General features: G+C 35.5%; 1 protein-coding gene across 1 annotated transcript in view; it reads left to right on the top strand.

Annotated features, from left to right (window-relative positions):
* Positions 1 to 7719: 7719 nt before the first annotated feature.
* Positions 7720 to 26118, top strand: part of TAFA5 (TAFA chemokine like family member 5) — a 108735-nt gene continuing 90336 nt past the window's right edge. Inside the window, exons 1-2 of the mRNA XM_063309352.1 lie at positions 7720 to 7747; positions 9352 to 9501. Of these exons, the coding sequence (XP_063165422.1) occupies positions 7720 to 7747; positions 9352 to 9501 (178 nt within the window). The remainder of the gene's footprint in view (positions 7748 to 9351; positions 9502 to 26118) is intronic.

Genomic DNA, 26118 nt, shown 5'->3' with positions numbered 1-26118 from the left:
TTTCTCTGCATATTTTTACACCACTATTAAAACTACACTTCTTTCTAAGTTGTCCCATATCCTTTTGTCATATACAATTGTGCAATCATTTTTCAGTCCTTACACTGAATCCTCTGTGAAATACAAGAAATTCTGAATAGAATTTATAACATTTTCCTGTATAAGTTAGGCAAAACTTCCTTTTTTTATTGTCAAATTCTGTTGAGCTTTTAGGTTTTCTTTTACTTCACATAATCCCAGAAATCATTGGATCTGTTTGATTAAAGATAGCTACATTCAGATTTTTAGTTTAACAATAATAGAATTATCTTGTATCAGCTGTGTGGCTCTTCTATAGTGACATACTGTACACAAGTAGGTGAAATTCAACTGTAATAAACCAAAGTTATCTTTATCTAAAAAAAAAGGGTGGGGGCGGGGAGAATCAAGCCTAAATGAGCTGAGGGACCCTTCCTCATTAGCAGGAAATAATAAACTATATGTTATTGAAAATAACCCAGTTATGAAAATAAACATTTGCTAAATATTGGACAGTGCTAGGAGAATGGTACCCCAGCCACTCAGTGTGAATTAACAATATTTATCCTTTCTAATAGTGTCATCATTAAAATCAGTTATGTGAAGGATGTGATGGGAATTCAGTGAGGAAAGACCTGGAATATTTTATCAAATACATTGGGTTTTGCTTGAGTTGCACTCAGAAGAATTCTGAATATTTATTATAATGAACAAGCAAGAACACTAATTCATGTTGCATGATTAGTCCCATTTGCCTCTAACAAACAGTGCCAGTGGCGTCCTTGAACTCTTGAACGTCATTTGGTTTTCGTCTTTGTTTAGCTGCTTCACTGTCAAAAAGAAACAAGCAGATACAGGTTTATACAATAAGAACTTGTTATTAAGGCACCAGGCTAGAATCCAGGAGATGGAGAGTTCTAGTCCCACCTTAAGCATGAAGGCCAGCTGGGTGCCTGTGGGCCAGTCCTTCTCTCTCAGTCCAACTCACCTCACAGGGAGGTTGTTGTGGGGAAAATAGGAGGAAGAAGGAGTATTAGGTATGTTCACCACCTTGAGTTATTTATAAAAATAATAAAGGTGGGATAAAAATCTAAAAAAAAAAGTTATTGTTCGTAATACAAGAATTATTTTTGTAATTTAAATTCATAATTTCAACTGTCTGTGCATTTATTTATTTATATATTTATTTATTTGCTTCTCTAATTGTATAACATTTCCAGGCCATTTATTATATAACATTTCCAAGGGAGTATTGATTTTGGAGAACCAAGCAACTAGGGAAGATGTGGTGCAGGAGATGAACTATACTAATTTGACTGCTGAATTGGGTTGAATATCAGGTCACAAAATCATTTGAATAAAGTGTGCCATATAGAAATACAATGTTTTTTTGGAAATTGTCACTTCCATGGACAGGGATTTCCTTGATAGTAGAAATACTGCTTTGTCTTCCTTGAGTAACCTACCAATCATGCATTTAGACTCCCTGCAGATGCTGCTGTTCTCAAGAACATATGACTTAACCCTGGTTTTCAGTAGAAAGCCATTTATATGCTAAAGTGATTCACCTTATTAGTAATATAATGCCCATGCACAGCAGTCTTTCACTAATTGAAGAGAAGTAAATATTACAGAAACAGCTTTAATTTAAAACAGACTTTGATGCTTAATCCAAGCTTTTATCAGTTATATTGTTTGCAAAAATTCAATGTGCAATATCTTTACAATAAAAAAATAGTCAGAATACTGAATACCTGTTCATAGGTCTGGTGTGTTTATGTATGGGTTTATAGTATGTGTGTGTCCCTTACAGCTGGAACAGTGATTATTAACAGTATGTATTAACTTTCGTGGTTATTAAAACTGTAAAACAGTATCATATAAAACTTTTTATTAATTTATATTAAAAAATACAAGGTTAGTATTAGCAGCCACAAATAAAACAATAATTCATATGGAGCACAATCAAATTATCTGAGCTAAAACAAGATTATCTTTAAGCTTTTTCTTTAAATAGACAAAAAAAGTAGAATTAAATACCCACCTAAGAATATAGGCCATTACCCCAAAGATTACATGTTTCTTCCAGACCAAAAAGCAGGTCTCAAATGCTGACAGAGTCAGGAAAGTTCATATAAAATTAGGTGGAGCTTCTTAATCATCTACAGGTAAATTCTAGCTGGGTGCCTTAAATTGGACATAAAAATGAATGGTTGCCAATGAAAAAAACACATTTGGTCTTTGATGATGTTGATGATTACAATTACCTGTTTTAAAGGTTCACCTTTAAAACAGATAATTGTAATCATCATTATCAATTAAATGTTTCATGTTTCATGTATGTATTAAATGTTTAAATTTGTGTATTAAGTACCAATTAAATACAATGTATGTATTAAATACCAATTAAATGTTTCATGTATGTATTTATTTATTTCTCAAATTTATACTACCGCACATCTCCCCCCAAAGAGGGACTCTGAGCAGTTTATAATAAATTAGTCAGTTAAAAATTAAAAACAGTAATCATAATAAAACATAATATAATACAATACAATATAAAAATGAAAATAGAGGATAAAAAACCAGATGGCTACAAAAGATCGCAAATACACGGGGAGCACTCTAAGGTGCCAGCCATCCCCAAGAATGACTACCCCCCTCCCCACCCCAGGCACAGCGGCAGAGCCAGGTCTTCAGGGACTTTGGAAGGTCAGAAGGGATGGGGCTAGCCTGACCTCTAGTGGTAGAATGTTCCAAAGGGCAGGTGCCACTGCAGAGAAGGCAGTGTTCTATTTTTAGAACACTTATATTATTCATAAAAGATAGCTACCATTTATTATCCCTTTAATGCAGCTTGAATGTGCAACAATGAATTTCCTTAGACCACAGAAGTTTTATGACTGGACTAAGTTTAGACTAGGAATGTATTGATTTATGCCTCAGTTCCTGAATCACTCCATTATGCTAGTTTTACTGCCTTTTCTACATCCACCCTTGCATATGAATCCCACCTATTTTTAGACATCCAGTTTGTGTACTAATATGAGTTCCTGATTTAGTCCCATTGAACTTATTCACAGCTTGCCCCCAAGATTTTATATAGCGCAAGAATAAATTATATACTTCATACAGAAATGATTTAAGGTATCTGTCATATCCAGTTAAAGGAACATGGCCAGCACTTCTTCCTGTTCCTGCTTTTTAATATCTTGGAGAGTCAGTCCTAGAACAAAGAGACACTGCTAGACTATACTATAAATTTACACAATAGTATGATAAATGTAATATAGTTTTTTATGTACTGTACAGTTCAAGCTTGACCGAAAACTAGTTTACATTTCTTTTCCTAAACAAGCAGATGAGAGAACAACCCCCCTCCCCAGCCAATCTGATAAAACTGTTACTCTTAAGTTTTTCTATACCATGCTTATTATATCAGCAGGATAGTTAGGCATATGATTTTTTTATGTATTTATAACACAATCAAGCTTTTTTTCTTTTTCCCATGGGGTAATTTCCCCAAATCCAAAGTACTGTGGCTACTTAATGCTTAAGTTTTCTACATCCTGGATCCTCGGGAAAAAAAAGAAGAAAAAAGTTCTTCAGTGTCTTGTTATGCTTTCTCTGATGGATGTAGAACAATTCTTCCATTCCAGAATGAAATTAAATTGTAATATATTCGAAACTCATCATCTGCTGGTAATTTCATAGAAATAGCCAATAAGTATTAACGTCCCTTGATTCAAATAACATTTTATATGTGATATTAACAATATCAATTAATATAACATAATAGTAATACATTAATTAATTACATATAATTTTGGTTGTGATGCCAGCTTGCATTCACAACAATGAGAAATTCATAGATTGGGAATACACATTCCTTCATCTCAAGAAGAGTCAGCATTGGGAGAGATGTGACTTTTCTGTGACATCAAGCAGATACTCAGGTTCTTCTTCTGAATAATAATAATAATAATAATAATAATAATAATAATAATAATAATAATAATAATATAAAAACTTTAAAGAACTTACTTGCCTGAGCTAGGTGTACCTTCTCAACATGTCTGATAAATTGCTGAAATTATTCCCATAGGCCAAGAAGCAGGAGGCTTTGTTCAGAATTCAGGCTATTTTTATGAAATAGGTAAATGTTTAGGCCAAATCTGACTTCCATTTCTTTTTTTTCCCTTGGTTTAAGTCCAGTATTCCTTACATACCTGTATAAGCTCAGCAATTGTATATACTTCAGTCTTTTATACATATATCATATGCATAAGGTTTAGCATGAGTAACTTACTTTCTTTCAAATGTTCTGAAAAAAAAATATATTTGACCTCTCTAAAATACAGAATCTGGAGGGACTGTAAATGATCAGTATCATCTTGTAGTCTTCAGGATTTTTTTGTTTCACCAATTTGTCAGTTGGCATAAATTAGAAAGCTCTATATTATAGCTTCTGCAATGCTATATACTTAAAATATTAACATTTTAAAGATTAAAAAGTGATTTTATATAGTTATATACTCTTTTTATTTTAATGAAGTTTTATTTTTCGTTACCCCTGTGAGACTGGTCTATCTCCCAAGAACAGGGAAAGGACTGCTAACTCTAGTCATCTAGCTTAGCTGTAATGTGAAATGGCCAGGAGATGGCACTATAGCTTTTGTTTCATAATTTCATTACAATATTTTTATTTACCCCTAAGCAGCATACTATGGGAGCTCTCTTTCACATGCACAATGGAGATTAGGGAGATGGTTCTAGATGAAGGGCCTCTTTGGAAGAGTACTAATTGCGGTGGGGAATGCCAAGCAGCAACCTCAGAGAGACGGTGGGGGTAAGATGTGAAGTTTCAAAGGATTTCTGAAAAAGAATTTTGTGACCTCCAGTCTACAACCTTAGAGGCTCAACCCTGTTCACTACAATGTTAGATAATGTTTATTATGAATGTTGGTGTGAAAAAGAGAAATAAAGGAACAGAGGGAGGAAGACAGGAATGGACCTAAGCAAAAACATTCCAGGAAAAGGCGAATATAATGTCTTCAACTATTTCCTGTGGTGTTAACAGCTGTACACAAACCAGCTGTTTTGTTTTTTTGTTTTACTGTATGGCAGATCCAACCATTTTGGATTGTCTCCATTTTTAATCTCTTCTTCTTCCTCTTCCCTCACCTCCCAAACAGAGGGAAAAAGGCACAGTGACAGACAAGAACATTTATAATGTAAGACAGATAGGCACAGATAATGGACATAGAGATAACCTAGTCCAGAGAACTCTTAACAACACAAGACAAGCAGGTATATACAAATACAGAGAGGTGGATAGACATACAGATGGACACCCAAGTAGGGTGATACACTGACAGATGGCAGTGGAAACAAAGACATATAGACCAGAGAAAAAGAAAGAGAGAGAGAGATTTTCAGTGGAATGTCTTTAGGGGGAAAAAAAAAACTAAGCTATTCTCTGGGACAGCAGTAAAAATCCTTGTTGAAAATTGATTGGAGAGGAATGGATCTTGTTACATTACTTAAAGGATTCTTGAAGGATGATTATCATTAGCTTCTAGTCAATTTTAAACAAGAGAGGTTTTCCACACATTTTATAGTCAGTTGACCAATATGCCCAATTCTTTGAGAGGGGCAGTCTGTTTTGCTGCAAAATAAATGAAGGGATAGTAAAGATCCTTTCTCATGAAAGTCCTTCTATCTGAGATTCAGCATCCCAAATACACATATTCCTAGGGAAAAGCAACATGGATGGTGAGATCATAATGATCTAGTGCAACACTTAACCATTGAGTAATATATATTCCTGCAATCTAAAATTCTTGAAACTGCCAAAATGTGGCACAATTTTCACTTTAAAAAGAAAAAAAAGATGAAATTAAACATAATTGCAATATGTTTAACATACCTTATTTACTGAAAATCATTTTCCTTTCAATCAACTTCTCCCCGCCCGCAACAAACCATATTTATTTCTAATTCATATTTCTAAATTTGCCCAATTTGTTGTGGCCCCTAGTTCCAAGCTTGTTGTCTATCCCTGGTCCAGTGGGTAGAATTGTGTCTGTAGAAACCAGACACAACTTTCTTTTTTTCCTTGCATTTTGCTAAGAATATTGTACTCAAGCTTTAATTTACTTCATCCCATTTCCCCAAGATTTGCACATCATTAGCATATGATTATAACAGTCACAGTGTGACCTATCATGGAACAAAATGTATTGAGTTTTGCTGAAATCAAGTGAAGGAATTCAATACATATGGTCTACTTAATTATGCCAATATCATTTTTTACATTGAAGTTCTCTGGAGAACTTCCTTATCCATTGCTTTAATAACAAATAAACTAAAATGATATTTACATACACCTGTAAATGTATGAATGTAGCTCATTCAGCAGTTAGCTGAAATACTGCTATGATCAATTCAGATTATACTTTGGATTTGTTTTTTAGTGTCTTTTATATAAAACATTTCCTCCGGTTTTTAGGACTCTTATAGATGCCATAGAGATAGGATATGTTTGTTCAATTTGTTGGACACGTTTAAACTTTCGCTGAAACAATACCTATTTTACTGCAAATATTAGCATAAATGTACAGTTCTCTCTATGGCTATAATTATGTTTATTTTGTTTCTTAGATTTTTTTTTCTTTTGAGAATTAAATATATTTCTGTAGTGCAGTTTATTTGAACAATATGTTTGTGTGTGGGTGTATATAAACCTGCAACTCTGCTCTGTTCCAGAAAGCAACGTATATATGGTAATTAATGATCAGAAAACCAAAGTGGCTATCTTTACTAGAAAACCCAAAAGATTTAAATGAATATGGAAGAAAAAGAAATGAAACAGGTGAAGAGTTTCAAATATTTGAGGGTAGTGTTCTGGAATACTAGGGTTAGAAGGCCCATATCGCTTACATGGATTCACAAATACAAACTCTGCCTATAATACTTGCCTTGAGAAAGAAACTATACCTAACTGTAAAAATAGTAAGATGCAGCTTTTTAAATTTTCATGTAATGTTTGTTTTGAGTTGATCCTTGCTTTAAAAAAAGAGTACCATGAAGAGGTAATATGTAATCTTTGTAAAGTTACATTAAATATATATATATATATTTAATTTACTAGTAATTTTAAAAATAATCGTAATCTTTTATTACAGTTACATATTTTATTTACTATTTATTGTTAGATGTTTTCATGGTTATTTTTAATAGAGATTCCTTATTTATTTGATAATGAAATGTCTCAAACTGTATTTCACATAAGTGAAATAAGTATTTCATGTAAGTGATGAAAATAAGAGCACCATTTCTTGCTGTTTTGATAAATAAAGGGCATTTCTTTATTTTAATTTTACCCCCTTCACTTATTTGTTTTTACCTAAAGGAAAGGAAAACAGAGACAATGGGATACTGGATACTGGCATTCCTGCAACTAGTCTGGCCTTATGCCATGTAAGGCTTTATAGGTGGTAACCAGCACCTTGAATCACACCTGGAAGCCCACTGGGAGACAGTGGGGTTACAGAGCAGTGATGTTATATGAGTGTAACAGGGAACACCCAAAACTGCCCTCACTTCTGCATTCTGGATCATTTCCAGCTTCTCAATGCTCTTCAAGGATAGCCCCATGTACAGCATATTACAATAACCCAAACTAAAGCAAGAGTAACCATGAGAAAGGAAGCAGTTGGTGCACAAGGTGAATTTGAGCAAAGTTCCTCCTGGCCACCTGCTCTTTAATCAGGAGTCTGAGTTCAGGAGGACACCCAAGTCGCACACCAACTCTGACTGGGGAAGTACATCTCCATGCATAATTAAAGATGGATAATCTCCATCTCTATTCTTGTAGAGACAATAAATCAAGCCAGCCAGCCAGCCAGCAAGGGATTTAGATTGAATGTTTTTTTAGTGAATCTAAAGTATAGGCCTGGAAACCATAAATAATTGCAGAATCACCCTAGTTTCAAAACTTTTAACCCACAAGGAATGTGATTGCCCCCTTGTGTGAAAGAATTCATAATTGAATTAATAACTAATGATTAAAATTAATTGAATTTAAAATTAGGCAACATGTCAGTCTGCATGCATACATAGACTGTTCTCTTTTTCATTAACAGAAGCAAAAAGGAAGGAATACACAGAAATAAACTGAAGGGAAGGGGAGGGAGGGAGGAAGGAAGGAGTGGAGTGACAGTGTTACAGGGAAAGTGAAAATAAGATAAAGAGGGACGATGCAGAAAGTACTACAGAATAATTTGTGTTGGGCTCAACAAATATAAACCTACACATGCTATTCTATTTCAGTGGTTCTCGTTCTTTGATAAACATCTTTTGAACTTTGAGTCTTCAGTAGTTATGAAATCCTGCTACAGTCTATTTCAATCTACTGCATTATTTTATTAATTTTATTCTCATTACATTATACTTCTTTACTAGATTTAAATGTCTCCTTTTGCTTAAAACAATGTTCATAGTGCTACCTCTGCTATTTTTTTCCTATACCAACAACCTCATGAGATTGTTAGGGCTGAGAGAGAGGAACTGGCCCAAAGTCACTCACACAGCTTTTGTGGCTGTGAGTGTATTAGCATTGGCATCTCCCTGATGACCGGCCAGCACCTTAAGCTCTACATCACATCTGCTCTATTGCCACCTGCTTGCTTTATTTTTACCAAGGCACTTTCTTCTCACTTTCAGCAGTGACTGCCATTATTTTCTGAAAGTAAGATGGCTATCCGTCTTCTCAAGTAAAATACTTGGAGAATAAAAAAAAATCTTCCATTAGTTTTTTTCCAGAAATACGTCAGTCCTGCAAAAATAAGTTCCTCTGTCAATAAATCACTAATAAAGGTATTTATTTATTTATTTGATTTAGATCCCAACTTTCCTCCAAAAGCTCAAGAAGTCTTAAATTGTATTCCTTCCTCCTTGTTTTTTTCCACCTTTGGAGTAGGTAGGGCTGAGAAAGTCATTGGTCTGAAGCCCAGTCTGGTGGCTCAGGATGTAGGAAGTTGGTGGCTCAGGATCCAGGTGGCCTGGATTTCCCTAGTTCTAGTTGAATATCACACTGGCTGTTAACTTAGAATAATTTATAGAAACCAGCTTTTTTTTAAAAAACAACCAGTTCTCTCAAGATGAAACATGAGAAACAAATATCACCTCTGTGTTATTATCTATATGTATATCTATATATTTCAACTGAATTTCCATTTATTGAGGAGGGTTGGTAGCAATGCTGGGTCTTGACTCTTCTGGACTACAGTAGATATTGACTATGATACCTGTTGCTGGTTTTCTTTCCAGGTCAGTTGGCTGCAGGTACATGTGAAATTGTTACTTTGGACAGAGATAGCAGTCAGCCTCGACGAACTATAGCTCGACAAACCGCTCGTTGTGCGTGTAAAAAAGGACAGATTGCCGGTACGACAAGGGCAAGGCCAGCATGTGTTGATGGTAAGAACTGAAGTATAATTTAACTTAGAGTCCATCTAAAATGGAACTAGTTATCAAGTGGTTTATTTGATCATATTGTAAAACTGATTTCTCTAAAAATGTATGTGCAACTGCCCACTGAGTGCTCTAATGCGAGGATGATGTTTGACATTCTTGATGCTGTTGTCATAAGGGAGGCTGCCTACATTTGACAATTATGTGGCTTTTTGTTGTGAAGCCTGTAGCTTGTTCTATTAGATGATGAAGTTGAGAAATGTTAGGTCATTTCCCCAGTCGAACCACATTTACAAGTTGGTTGTAGTTCAAGCTTTTTAATCATTTCATTGATCACCAGATGGCAGAATAGAATACCACTGTTTGTTTTGTTTTGTTTTGTTTTTTGTGCCAGAATCTACAAGTGTCAAATTGGTTTGTATTACAGTGTGGAAAATGGTTGTCCTGCATTGCAGTATTTTTGCAGTAGCACACATAAAGTTTGTTAGGTGACTTTCTGTCATTTTGTTTAAGGCCAGTATTTGTAAGCAGTCTTATTGGCACTGCTGAAATAATGTTCTTCAGTCTTTATCTTAATTTTAATCATATCAATGTGAGCATTCCTGCATGAAAGTTAATGTGTTGGAGGAAGAAAAGCGAGAACATTACTAATGATATTAGAATGAAACTGTTATGTCATACCTTTTATTTCTGCTATCCTTTCCTTCATTAAAGATGTCATTCTGTATGATTCACTGCAGATGCGTTGGGTTGCCTGCAGCTTCAAAACGCTGATGTGGAGGGAGGAGGAAGATATTTTACTTTAATATCATTTTTTATGTCTCAAATGAGCTGCTCTGCTCCCACCAAGACATCAGTGGAGCAGTCAGTAGTGTAGGCTTACTAATGAAGATGTAATAACAAACATTCAAATTCCAATTAAAAGAAAATAAAACAAGACTTATGCTAAAAATATATGACTTTAAAAATAGCATGTTTTGAAATATGGTTCAGAGAAAAAGAAAATTGGATCATTCTGCAAGGAAGCAATTTCTGATTTCCTTTGAATGACTCATGCTTGAGCTATCTTTTTATGAAAAGTGCTGACACTTCCCTAATGCTTCATCAAAATTTGACTCCCCTACTGACTATCAAAAGCAACATGAAAGGACTTCATTGCTGGCTCACCTAACTAAATATAAAACATTATCTAGTCTATTTTTGTGGTTTGCTTTCAATCTTGTTGATTTTCTGCTTGCTATTTCAGATTCTCCATCCTATTTTACCATGGTATATTTAATCATTCTCCTTTCCATGACACCCTACCTTCGGTGTAAATAATTTTACAAGCTTACTAATTTATATCCAGCTTTTCTCTACTAAATAGATTTAGTTTTGAAAATCTTGCATTTATTTACACCGGAAATGTAGATAAAGGTTTGGGAAAGAAAGTTTATTATATATGTATAATTTTAGAATTATCAGTGTTGAATAAATGGCATGGGGCCAGGCTATTTGAGGGACCGCATCTACTCGATTACATCTGCCCATCCCATTAGGTATGGCAGAAGAGGTATGCTGAGGCTCCTGTCTGCTAAGGAGTTTCATCTGGTGGGACCCAGGAGACAGGCCTCTTCTGCCATGGCACCTACCCTGTGGAACACCATTCCCCTGATACCCTTCAGGAAGTCCCTTAAAACACGGTTGTGCCAATAGGCTTGGGGGTTTCAAGGTGGCGGTGAATTAGTGAGATGGCTTTATTGCTCGTAACAATAATTCTCTTTGCTACTCTGTTATCAGTAACTTTGATTCTGTTTTAAGTGTTGAATTTTTTATTGTTAGTTTTTATGATTGTCTTTTTTATTGTAGAGTCACAAATCTGTGAGATGGGTGGCTGTATAAATATGTATAAATAAAAATAAATATATAAATACACCTATGCTTTAGAATTACAGACTTCATTACTAGTTCTTTACTAGTAAAATGAAAGTTTATTTCTGTTGAATGCAAAATATGTTGTTACATTCTAGTTATGAATTCTGTAATATGAAGGAAACTTAAAGATTAATAATTATTCATACTAATAAATAGATAAGTTTAACATCCTGGTAATCTGTAAGAATGAGAGCATATATTCCTCTCTACCCCAAAACTGAAAGGAGCCACCCCCAAAATAGCCTATGATCTGTACTGTAAAAACTAGGTACTACTTACAGTAGATATACAGAAATAAATGGCATTAAGGAAGGAAGTCAGATAGACAAGCAGACTGGAAGTCTTGTCAGATTTGAAATCTTGTAAATGTTGAAGGCACTGGTATATTCTAGAAAGACTCAGGTCACTGTCTAGAAATGTACATTCTCAGCTCATACATAACATAAAAATAAAATGCTTGCCCTTATTGGTATTTTTGTTGGGGTGGGCAAGTATAGTAGGAGAGACTAGGACTGCCCATCACAGCTATAATAAATTGTGGTTGCTTTGCTTTGCTCCCCGCCCCCCCAGTGTTGTATAGTACAGGTTTTTCTTCTTTCTTCAGCTTTTAATGGAAGAATAGTAAGGAATCAGAACATAAGAGCAGATTATCTGACACTAGCAATTAGATCTGTATCTGAGAGCAGATGAGGCATTTACATTCATTGCAAAGAACAATTAGGTGCTGTGATGGTTTTTTTTTTTTTTTAACAGAATGGATTACTGTTACTTGGATTTTTAAAATTATTTATTTATCATAAGGTACCAAGGTAAACAAATACTAAAAAAAAATATTTGGAAGAAAGAAACATCCCCCAGAGATCAACCTTTTGAGCATTTCGCACGACCCTGAACATATGACTGTGTACCTGGGCTTGGGGGTCAGAGTCTCTGTTGGAGCCTGTGAATTAGTTTTATTGAAATATTTGTATTGTATTTGAATTGATTATTTTTGTTGTTGTTGTTGCTGGTATTTTTTGTTGCTGGTATTTTTTATCTTGGCTGCCTATTGTCAAATTCATTGGATTATCAGAAGTGAGGGAGGTATAGCACAGCCAGACTTGCAAGATTCTGTACTAGTCTTCCTGTGGACCTGATTTCCTGGTCTGGTCTACCTAGGAGGAACTGACAATGCTATACCTTCATCTCATGCTCATTTTTTTTTTTAACTTATAAACATAAGACTTGAGTTCTGTAGAGACAACATTAGTTCCATTCAGTAGCTTTATTTATTTCTTACTGTGTTAGTTTTGAAAACCTACAAGGAACTATGAGTCAAAACTGATTCCTAATTGAATTGTGATTTATGAGCCTGTTACACAAACAAACAGCCTGGTTTATTTTTTCATCTTTTAAAAAATTGTGTTTGTAAGAAGCAATATAAAATATGGTATACTCTAAATAAAGAAACAGAGGAGTAATACATAATTTTATTTATTATTTACTTACTTATTAAAGAGATTTATATGGCTACCCAGCTCACGGTGACACTGAGTGGATTTCAAAAATAAAAACCAAAATATAAAACCCATTGCACCCCCATGGATCTTTCCGCATTACATAGGCCATTTAACCCGTGGTATAAGGTGAGATGTCATACATTTTATATATCCCACCTGCTCTAAAATAAGCCTTTTGTCTTTGTTCTATAGTACTTACTATTGTGGCCTATTTGCATGGTTTTCTGAATACATTTGGCTGTCAAAATAATCTAAAGTGGAATATAAAAGACATTATTAGATACAATAAGATCGGTGTTGCCGATGTACCTATGTATCTCTATTACAGTGTTAATGATATAGCTTGCTTCACTGGAAAGCATGCTTGATTTGCTGAATTACAAAAGATGGTAAGCACAAGTTACTTCATCTCTCACTTGAATGTGGTCTCCTTTAGGTTTTAACCTGGCAATAACATAGCAGCTGAAGCAGGGAAATGAAATCTTAAATTGCTGGGAAATTCTAACGTTTAATTATTTAAACTGGAACTTAGCCAGGATTCAGGATTTAGCTCCCTCATGCATACAAATGCTGTCATGAGGTCTTTACTTTTATAAATGTATGTTTATTTTACTGGGGAAAAAATGACACATTTACAAATATAGCAATCAGAAGGGGGCTGTTTGACCATTTTCTGTTTCTTTCTTCAAGCCCTTGAATATCTTTTGGAAATCTTAAATGTCTTTTGAATATTCTTGCTTTTTGGTATCTCTGTATGTAGAATTCATCCCAACATCATCTCCCATCACACAAAAAGAAACATCACATAAAATGATGAGCATTATACAGTTGGAATGGCAAAGAGTCATGTCGATACATATTTACTTTGGTGTCCTGCTTAGATTCATGAGCAATTTGAGAAAAGGGGAACATTAATATGACAGATACTGATAAAGTGACATGAGCGTAGTACCAGTCTATGAACATCACTTTACATAGCAAGTATGGTATGTGGGTGTGGGGTTGTTTATGTATATGCGTATGTGTGTGTGTTTCAGATTAGCCATAGTTCAATGTGACTAATTGTGAATGGCCAACATAAATGTAAGTGTATATTGGATAGAGTGAGGATATATAAAGAAGCATACTTTTTTAAATAAGAATTTTATTAAGTTTCAAGCAGAGATAAAAGCTAAAGAAGAACAAAAAAAACTACAAAGAGAAAAAAAAACTAAAAAGGAGTGAAAACACAAGAGATTTTTTTTTTTCAAAGTTACAAAGAAGTGTGACTTCCAACTTTTAACAGCAAGGATATACAAAAAATTTCCGTAGTCAATCCCTGACTTTATATTAAACCAAAACTACATTATTTCTATGAATCATTCCACATTGGCACATTATAAAAATCACTAAGTACAGTTTCTTCCTCCCCTTATATTAAAAGAAAAAAAAGAAAAATCATATAAATCTCATAAACAACATTCCCCTCCCCAAAGATAACATCTATTTAATTATTCCCTTCCTACTACTATTCTATAACTTTCTCTCTATTATAATAAAAATCAAACTAAAAAGCACATAAATTGTCTGCCATTGTACTTAGTAATACAACAGTTTTAATGATCTTAATCTTAATTAACCCAAAACCCTCCAAGTAGACATTTTTTTTATACCTTATTAATCTTAATCCAAATCATTAAAGGTAAATGAAATCAGCCAAACCTTAAAAACAGTCCAGGTAAATATTCTTTAACCCTTATCCCACTTCAAAATAAAATAAATGTACAAAGAGCTTTCTGAAAAAGGATCAAACAGCCCAACTGCCCGCCTCAAAAACTCTGACTTCCCTTCAGGAAACTTCCCATACATAATAACCCCTTCTTTTTTCTGGCATTCACCCAGGAAATCAATTTCACTTGTGACTTGCAACTTGCTCTCTCCCTTAAATTTCTCCAACTTGACTATCCAATCTTCATCCAGCATTTCAGTAGAAATCCCGTTCTCCCATCTCACAAGAGACATTTCTGTCACTGTTAAAATCCTCAGTTTCATCCACAACATCCTCAACCAGATGACACATTTTAGACCTCATATTTTCCACAATGTCCTGAATGTCTTGCATAAAAACTTGGTAGGAGTCAGAAAGAATATGTTTAAAATCTTGGTGGAAGTCAGAGAATACCTGTTTAAAATCCTCCATGTCTCACATAGTAGATTATGGCGCCCCCTAGGTGCTTGACTAGTGAAAATATGGAAGAGTTCACTTATGTTTACATAAGTGAAAGTGAGATATGCAGACAGTTCCCAAGGGAAAGTAGAAGCAGAATGCTGAAGGTTCAAATCAGCTGATTCAATGTGTAGGAAGATGCTAATAATTTCAAATTTAGTAGAAAAATAATAACAGGGAGACAATTATTTACTCTCAATCCTCCTTAATATTTGGAGGGAAAACAAGGTCCAAAAATAACGATAAGAACCAAGAGACCCAGCTTCTCCTTGCTCTAGAAAGCCTCTCTTAGGGTATGCGTACTTAAAAGAAATATAAATTGGGTGATTTAGAAATGGGGTGGCCGGTCTTAGTGTCCCTTTGAGGCTACAGCACAGCTTGGAAAACGGTGACGTCCCAGCCTCCCGGCTAACTCTTACCAGTCAAATGTGAATGCTGTTTGCAATCTTCTGGCTGCAAGCAGCTGTCTGGAGGATAGATGGGGTGATTCCAGATGTTTTCCTTTTTCTGGAAAACACTCCTGGGTTTCAGCCTGATCCCGAAAAAACCTGCCACTTTGGCAGCTCCGTCCATGGGCACAGCTGTTCAGCCTGCCATGTTCCCACCAGAAGTCATTAAGAAGCATACTTTTGATGCACATTTCTCCTGCCTTTTCTTCTTTTTCATTTACTTCATTTACTTCGTGTTTATGTGCCAAACTGATTCATGGGGTCACAGTTGTAGAGATAAAATTCAAGGAAGAATTTGTGTGTGTGTGTGTGTGTGTGTGTGTATCACCTTCAACTCTTGGAAGAAAGGTGGGATATATATCAAACAAATCATTATAAAATAATCAACTAAACAAATAAGAAAAATCAGAAAATATTTGTCCATACTTACTGATAGAATACCATTATGTCCACAACAGAAATCATAACCAATCAGCACAGTATATGTTTAGCTATAAAACATGAATGATGAAATGTGGCCCTCTAAATCTGAAGTGGACAATGTGTGTTTCTGTAAATGTTGGTCTGTGGTTTTCCTCATCTTGCAGTTTTGCTCATATGAAGTAAGCTGATGAGAGTTGAACTTCATACATATCCCACTCACAAGAAATTGTCATGCCTGTTGAAAGGCACTGCTATTTAAAACGATTCCGTATTTCTTAATTGCTGTGTTTTGTTCAATACAGTTAACAAATATGTTTGCAATGCTGTCCAGCATATACTGTACTTAAGTACATCATTGGTAAAACAGTTTATAAAGGGGCGGGGGAGACTTTATAAAGAAGTGGGGGAGGACAGGGTGAAATGTATTTGTATTTTTGTACAGGGTATCAGCTAGTTTATGTTTCAGAGAAACCTCCTTTAACGAGTAACCTCTAAGAGACTGAAATGCAGAAACCAGTATATTTTGTTAGTAGGATGGAACACACATAGAAACCAACAATTATTTACAACTGCTCATAAAAGCTGCCTGTTGTTTCTCAGGCTTCTACACCAACCTGTGCCTCCTTTAAGGAATATTTTATTAAAGCAAATTCATCTCTTAAGGGAGCCACAGCTGTTTTCACCATTTCATTGAAACCAGGAATTTGACTCTGTAAAAATGCATTTATTCATCAATTTAGCCGAAGAAGTGGAGGTTATTTCTGATGGAGTGTGTGCATGTGTGTATACACACACACACATATACACCCACACACTTCTGTCAGCCCTCCTAGGTAAACCAGACAGGACACATGATGAGATGAACTAATTCTACTTTATTGTAAGGCTACATTAACAGAATCTTGCAAGTCTGAAAGTACAAATCTCCCACCCTCCCTATTTACTGCCTGAGTAATTAGGGCGGACCCTTTCTAAGTTTCTTTCTCTGGCCATTACTCTGCTGTGGACTCCTTTCTCTTTTATCTGATTGTTCCCTAGGTGGCATCTCTTACCCCCAGCTTCCAAGGTCATCCTCACATTCCATCACATTTTCCTCATAAATGTCTGTGTGTCTCTATGTGTGTATCATCAGAACCCATAAAATTGAAACATGGGTAGGGAGAAGTGATAGAGGATAATAATGAGTGTGGGAATCTGTTATAAATTAAGCACATAATATTTTCATACTTTGGATCCATATTATAATTCCTGATGTGATGATATTTCATATTTACACATTGCAATGCGTTCTTCATGGGCTATTTTCCAGAAAAAGTGTTCAGAAACTTACATAAATATATTCTGCATACCATGCAGTGACTGCACTAGTTGCCAAGTTGTTTTCTGAATTAATTCAAACTGTTAGTTCTTTCTAATGCCCCCATACCAGCAAGGCAGATGGAGAGGTTCTTCTGTATGTCCAAAATGATAGAGGTTGTTTAATTGAGATAAGAAAAATGACTTAGGTATAACCACACTTATGTGTTAAATAAAACTCTGCCTTGAGTTGACTGCTTCTTCCCTTCCCTTCCCTTCCTTTCCCTTTGTGATTGAGACTTCCTTGTTTAGGTAGGTCTTGGTTCTATTGACCAAACATAATTTTTCTGGTGTTCTTGCTACATCTGGTATAGATATCTATTTTTATCACACTTCTTTTTTTTATCTTATCTGATTGGGTTTGTCAAGTACAAGAATAAGGATAGGATGAAAAGAAAAAGTTGATATCAATCAGTCACTTAATTTTAGTTATCCTCACTGCAGTGGAAATATTCTCTGGCATGTGTTATATGTTTATTTCTTTAATCTATTTATATTCCTCTTCTACCTTAAAGCAATATTCAATTAGAAGGAAAACAGCATATTAAAATACAGAACATCTGTAGCAACTACCTAAAGAACATACTGTAAAAAATGCATAAAACACATAACAAACACTAAAGGGAAATTACAGAAAAGGGGGTCAATATTGGGGATATACACTTTAGAGTTTTAGGCCATGTTTTAGATATGTTTTAGAAAAGGAAAAGGAAATGATATTGCTGAAAAACAGTGGGATTTTCAGGGAATCTTTTTGGATTCTATCACACTTCCAGTGTAAATGGGAATCTATCAAAGCTCAAGCTTTTTTGGTTGAACCATTCTAAATTAGCACAGGGTTGTGGCGGGTCGGGGGAGAGAGAGAGAGAAAGTAAGTGGTGGGGACTGCTGGAAATAGATTTCTGGACAAGATGGAGATTTGTTCTATCTACCAAAGTTTATGTATACATGTTTATTTTTAGCAATATATTCCACACAATATTTTATTAAATGAATGGCAGAGGCTACCCATGTATTTATGCACATCCAGTTTTGTTGTCTAAATACAGTAATATAATGATATCTGGGAAGTGAATTCAAATAACAATTTCTGTTTTTTTCCCAGTGGTCACAGAGGTTCTATCATTAATTTTCCATCTTTTCTCTGGTCATTTCATAATTTTGTTATAGCACACAGAAAGAATAATAGAATGTAATGTAACAGACCATTGTTTCTACCAACAATAGCCATTCATTCAATAGCATGTGAAGAAAAAACAAAGGCAACACCTTTCTATGGCTTTAATACTTTTATATTTTTATTACCATTTAGAGCATATTAACTTCAGTTACAATCCTACAGTGCAGAGTTATTATTTTTCCCCCAAGTTATTTTGAAGCACTGTTGGCCCTTTATGTGGCTTTCTTCACTGTGCAATTGGCAACTTGAATTCTGAATTAGTAATTGTGAGAATCAATCTGTCATAAAGTCAAAATTTGTGCTGTTAACAAAGTGGTACATTCTGCCACTACTACCTCCTGCTCCTACTCCTCCTGAAACATAAAATGCTGACTATGCATATAATAAGGGACGCGGTGGCGCTGCGGGTTAAACCGCTGAGCTGTCGATCGGAAGGTCGGCGGTTCGAAACCGCGCGGCGGGGTGAGCTCCCGTTGCTCGTCCCAGCTCCTGCACACCAAGCAGTTTGAAAACATGCAAATGTGAGTAGATTAATTGGTACCGCTTCGGCGGGAAGGTAACGGCGTTCCGTGAGTCATGCTGGCCACATGACCCGGAAGTGTCTATGACAACGCCGGCTCCAAGGCTTAGAAACGGAGATGAGCACCGCCCCCTAGAGTCGGACACGACTGGACTTTACGTCAAGGGAAACCTTTACCTTTACCTATGCATATAATGCCTGTCTGCTTTCAAACTGAGCAAAATTTTCAGCTTAAGGGCACTAAGCTTTAAAAGTTTTTAACTCTACTAAAGGTCACAATTTCATGTAGTTTTCCACATAACGTGTGATGACGTACAGTTATAGGATGAATTAGAAACCAATATACCAGCCACACCTTAAAAATCTCAAGCTAGTGTTTAAATCCTATATTATGTTCATATCTGTTGAAAATTGGAAATTTAACGAGCATTTTTCCACCCAACTTCTAATGTCTTTCTCAGGAACACATAGCAATTCCAAGATTTTGCTTTTTCTGCTATGGCATTCTAGTGTTTGCTGTGGTTGCATCTTGTGTCATTTCTGCTAATTAATACAAAACATTCTATATTTTGCTTTTCTAGCATTCAGAAGAGAATAACATCTTAAATTGGAGAGCGTGAGCAGGGTTAGGGTATGCACCATTTAACCTTTCATTTGCTCCTTTGTCTTTAAATACTCTGTAAGACGTTAATGCTCTGTCTTTTGTTGTTTATTCGTTCAGTCACTTCCGACTCTTCATGACTTCACAGATCAGCCCATGCCAGAGCTTCCTGTCAGTCGTCAACACCCCCAGCTCCCCCAGGGACGAGTCTGTCACCTCTAGAATATCATCCATCCATCTTGCCCTTGGTCGGCCCCTCTTCCTTTTGCCTTCCACTCTCCCTAGCATCAGCATCTTTTCCAGGTGTCCTGTCTTCTCATTATGTGGCCAAAGTATTTCAGTTTTGCCTTTAATATCATTCCCTCAAGTGAGCAGTCTGGCTTTATTTCCTGGAGGATGGACTTCTTGCAGTCCAAGGCACTCTCGGAATTTTCCTCCAACAAATGCTCTGTCTAAGCTACTAATATATTTTCCTATATTCTTCTGATTGCCTATTAATAGGGGATCAGACCTACATAAGCAAATGAGCAGGCAAAAAAATGAAATGTAGGGGAAAATGTTTTCAAATGACTTGTCTCCCTTCTTCAATAGTAGGTCTTCACTATTCAGATGACTGTACTCACACACATGCAAACCTTGTCATATGTAACTCGTTTAAAGATGTAACTATGCCAGGTGACTTGCACATTGGCTAAACTCTTTAGTGTCTTCAGCAGGAGATCTGTAGTGGTAAAAGAAGTAAGATGTACGTTCAACTCAACATGGATTACCTTTAGATAGAAAATGTGTTTTCCCTATGCATGAACAACTGCCATAACTTCTTGATGATTTCTGGGTCCAGTTCAGACTCTTAATACCTTTCATAGCTTTGGAATCTAGGTACGTGAAGTATTATTTATACTGAAGGTTCTCCACCACTATCGTTGCAAATGTTCTTGCTATTGAAGATATGGTCAGTGGCAGTCAGAGACTGAAATTTATGAGTGGTGGCATCTCAGTTACAGATTGCTGTTACTGTATTGGGGATACTCTCCCAGCACACATGCATTATCACTTGAAGTGAAAAGCAAATATGATTTACATTCCCAGATATTTGAAATATGAATACTATTACTGATACTGGCTTATGCTGACTGGTATTGTAATTTTAGTTTTTATAGGTTGCTGTGTTTTCTATGCTGGGTAAGTTGTCCTGTGAAACTTTTTTTTTCTTTTTTAAAGAGCAGAATATGAATGGTTTTTAAAATAAGAAATAAGTAAATGCATACTTGCAATGCCAGAGCCACAGAAATTACAGTCTGTTCTGTTTACTGCTTGAAAGCTAAGTAATTACTAAGTAACTATTGTATGCCGCCCAGAGTCACTTCTTCTGACAGCTATATAAATCTGATAGATTAATACATACATACATACATAAATAAAATAATTATTTAATGCTGAACCCATTTTAAATTCAGCTTCCTGGGTTAGACCTGTACACAAACATATATGGAACCATCAATAGAATTGACTGATGTCTACTTTATTTATAAAAGAGCAGTTAATTTAAGTATTTACTTATTTTCACATGTTTGTTTGATCAATAATTCATAAAAAATCATCAATAACATTTCCTAAGTGATGGAAGATGTTTCTTAGTTCAACAATGTTGGTATTACAGTGTTATTTATGGACATGTGACACGTTGAGTTAATTTTGTCTGCTTTTAGAGCAGCAGATAGAAAAGAAAGCTCTAAAATTACGCTGAATTGAGAGAGATCCACTTAACTGCTTGTATTTAAATATAAAAGGCATGCAAGTCTTGAGATATTTAAAAAACAGGAGATTTGTACATTCTCATTAGGCATAATTTTATAAGGAGTATCTCTACCAACTGGGAACATTATACTTCATGGATGTCTACCTGGACCTAATTCTTCCCAGCCCAAGATATATCTGAAATACCAATGAAAACTGTGGTTTCAGGGAGTGACTCATATATCAATCAAATGAAGCTGAACAAAGTTTTTACAGATGAAATGAAAAACAAATGAGATCTTATTTTCCACTTTTCTGTTTTTCTGAAACACACTTAAAAACTTTGAAAATCTTATTCAGTCATCTTACTTTATTTTTGTCATAACAGAATCTTCATTTCTATTTATTTATTGTTTGATGTATATTCCACCTTTTGTCAAGGCAGCTTATATGGGGATCTCCTTTCATTTTCTTCCCACAGCAACAACCCTGTGAGGATTGATTATCTATCTATCTATCTATCTATCTATCTATCTATCTATCTATCTATCTATCTATCTATCTATCAAATTTGTCACCGCCCATCTCCTCCGACCAGAGGGACTCTGGGCGGTTTACAACACAGAATAAATATACAATAAAAACTCAAATAAAAACACAGTAAAATTCCAATAAAACCCCATTAAGAACCAAAACAATTTCTTAACTACCCCAGCTCATAAAATCCAGATGGCTATAATCTCTTCAACCATCATGTAGGAGGGGCACTTCAATGTACCAGCCAAACCCAAGTATGTCGATTCTCCTCCCTGCCCCAAGCCCGGTGGCAGAGCCAGGTCTTCAACTTTTTCTGGAAGGCTAAAAGCAATGGGGCTAATCTTATCTCTGGGGGCAAGATGTTCCAAAGGGTGGGTGCTACTGCCGAGAAGGCCCGCCTCCTGGACCCCGCCAGATGGAATTCTCTTATTGACAGGGTCCGCAGCATGCCCTTTCTGCATGAGCGGGTGGGACGGGCTGATGATACAGGGAAGAGGAGGTCCCTCAGGTAACCCGGTTATTTGCTTAAAGTATTGGCCCAGTGTCAACCAGTGAGTCTGCATAGCTGAGTTGGACTTACACAAGTATTGTATGGATGTTGATGTTGCAGTATGACTTTCCCAACCACTCTCCCCAACCATGCACACTTTTTCTAATGTAGTAATGATAGAACACATAGCTGTGGTTTTCAACAGTGCTGCTGCCTGAGATTCCCCATTCACTTTTTCCTCTCCTAATTTCTTCACACTCTGTTTGTTATCCTTAGCTGACACAATATTATTTTCAAAATTATACTCTTGAATTTTCTTTCTGTTAAGAGGTAAAGTGTTGGAGCCAGACAAGAAGAGGGTCAAAATTTCATGTTCTTTGATAATTCTTTGATCAATGATATTTTTTCTACACCCAGTGAGTAGAGCAGCAAATAAATTTGTGACTGGAACAACTAATAGTTTAACAGCATGTGAAAATTGTTATTTTCAGCATTGTTATTTGATGTAGAAGATTTTTTCAGCAGCCCTTAAAATCAATATTTTTTTTCATTACAAAGTGCACAGAAGAGGAAAAAAAAAAGACCAGTATACAAGTATTAGGATGATGCCATGTTCTATTACCACTGTAGCTACTATAGTATGTTTGCCTCTCTCTCTCTCTCTCTCTCTCTCTCTCTCTCTCTCTCTGTCACACACACACACACACACACACACACATCTGAGAGCTTTTTTCCATTGAAAGTACCTCAGTGATTCATTATTTATTTGGGAAGCTGTTTAGTTTTCCTGTAATGATCAGGGGCTACCCTTTATTGAATGATATTAAAATGAATTATAACATCATCTTTAATCAGAATCTAAGAAAATGAAATTTAAAAATTAGCCAACTTATTTTAAAACTTTTAAAAAATGAATCTAACCTCAGATTTTACTCTGAATGTGACACTTTTCAAAGAAAGTGTTGCCAATAATATGTGACATAGCTGACTTTTGTAAGATGTATTATGTCTCTGCCTTAAGGGAATGCCTGGGGCAGAAAACATTTTTAGGAAACCTAGTGTCATAAATAAAAATAATTTCGAAGTGTAATGGTAAAAGCTATATTGCCAGGCTTTCTTTAATTGAAAACATTCAGTCATGTATTTCTATCACTACTGTGTTCTGTCTTTATAGGGTTCCATGTTTTCCCTGTTCCAATTACATGTTAAATACATTTAATAACCAAAGGGTATATATAGGCTGCTACTGTATAGAAGTAGAATTCTATATAATAGAACAATGTTTGAAAAGAATTACATCCAGGAATCAAGCCAGAAGAAGATAATCAATATATTAATATATTGATATAAGGTAACAAAAACAAGCCATTTACCAAAGTATTTTGATCTGTAAAAGTTTTGCTAATGGCATCAAGCGTGCCAAAACTTTATCAAATAAATGACGTGAATTATGCCATGTTGTCAGTTGTGATGCACAACAATGCAAGTGTATAATTTAGGAAATTACAACGTAATGCTGATCCCACTGTGGCTTCTAAATACCTATGATTGTCACGATAATAAGAAATACTAGTTGAGAAACAGTTTTATCTTCTTGGACAACTCTATTTTCCCCTCCTTTTTTTCTAGTTTTAATGACAAAGAATTGAAAAGAAAAACTAAGGTCTGGCATTAGTCATTCAGTGGGCAACAAATAACTCTTAGGAGAAAGGAGAAAGAAGAGTGTCCCAGTTTTGTGATACCTATATGGTGATGGCTCACAATTCTATATTGCTTTTTAAATATAAGGATTTTGTGTTCTAAATAGGTAATAGGTTGGATGAAATATTACCAGGTATATCAGGAACCATTTTATTTATTTATTTATTTATTTATTTGTCTAATTTGTCCCCGCCCATCTCCTCCCATCGGGGGACTCTGGGCGGTTTACAACAATCAATTAAAAACAACAACCATAAAATACAAAGTATAAAAAAATACTTTGTTAAAGCAGTGGTGTTCCCTGTAGTAACATATGGCTGCGAGAGCTGGACCATAAGGAAGGCTGAGAGAAGGAAGATCGATGCTTTTGAACTGTGGTGTTGGAGGAAAATTCTGAGAGTGCCTTTGACTGCAAGAAGTTCAAACCAGTCCATCCTCCAGGAAATTAAGCCAGACTGCTCACTGGAGGGAATGATATTAAAGGCAATACTGAAATACTTTGGCCACATAATGAGAAGACAGGACACCCTGGAGAAGATGCTGATGCTAGGGAGAGTGGAAGGCAAAAGGAAGAGGGGCCGACCAAGGGCAAGGTGGATGGATGATATTCTAGAGGTGACAGACTTGTCCCTGGGGGAGCTGGGGGTGTTGATGACCGACAGGAAGCTCTGGTGTGGGCTGGTCCATGAAGTCACGAAGAGTCGGAAGCGACTAAACGAATAAACAACAACATAAAAAAATACAATACAAAAAAATTCAATAATAAATAATACAAATAAAGGAAAAAATAAAGAATCCAAGTGGCTTTTACATAATTTAACATAATTTAATTGTGTTGGATAGGCTTATATAACCCTTGAAGAATTAATTTCATAGTGCTGTGGTCTTAACCCTAAATGTCCAGTTTTAGAGGCAGCGAGGAACATACTTGCCCAGTAAAGATTTATAACCACACTTGCACCTGTTCATGGACACTTTGACACATGCCTCAATATAATCTTGTTTGGAATATTATATCAGGGTTGTAAAACTGACTTCCAAAAACATCAGCTGCAATGTCCTGCTGCTACAGGGCTAAAGAACTTGTACATATTGCAATCCCAAATTATTTGGCAGAACATCAAACACAGCAGTTAAAATACTAACTAAAAGAAATGAACCAAAGTAGACCAGAGCACTGGTTTGATCAGAAACATAAAAGAGCAAAGAAGGCACTGGGTGACACATAGTGAGTACAGAAGAAGAAGCCTTTGAATATTCCTTAGCAGAGATACTCCAACAGAAAAAGTTGAGTGCCTCCTACTAGAAGATAAACCAAGGAATGTTTTTTAAGCTATAAAGCTACTTTGAACAAATGATTACAGAGGATAAACCATGTCTCTGCAACTTGTTGGAGACTAGCTGGAGTTGATTTCCGAGTCATTACAAGCCAAATGCCACATACCGTGACAGCTTATATGGGAGAAAATGGTCATTCCTCCTGGGATATGGACAGAAACTATCTGGCTATCTGGTTTCCTGTCTCATTCCTGAGACATCCAAATTGATAACCTAGTTGATGTCTGAAAAAGTAGTAATATGAATAACTTTATTGATTAGTCAAATGACCATATCAGAAAGTTGGGCATCAGCCACTATATGATATAAAATATAAAATATGATACCATAAAACAGCTAAAATACAGTAAAATTAGATAAAATATACTATGGTAAGATAAAATGCAATAAAACACAGTAGGGTAAAATAGGGATAAAATTGTAATATAAAAATGCAAGATATAATAAAACGGGTAATAAAATACAGAAACAATGTGAGTTTAAATGAATTCATCACCTTTACATGCCACCCCAATGCGTTCTATAAATTGTGTTCTCAGTTGTACAGCCCTCACTCTAAACTTAACAGTTCTATTGACCACATATGTATTTGTGCCCTGGAGGAAGTAACATAGTCTTTTGTTACAGTACTAAAAAAGTACCTAGCTGTGATACTATTTCTCCTGTACTGAT

The sequence above is a fragment of the Candoia aspera genome, chromosome 7 (genome assembly GCF_035149785.1).
Source record: "Candoia aspera isolate rCanAsp1 chromosome 7, rCanAsp1.hap2, whole genome shotgun sequence".
NCBI classification, from domain to species: domain Eukaryota; kingdom Metazoa; phylum Chordata; class Lepidosauria; order Squamata; family Boidae; genus Candoia; species Candoia aspera.
Note: the sequence above shows the minus strand (reverse complement) of the source record. Positions and strands in the feature narration are given on the sequence as shown.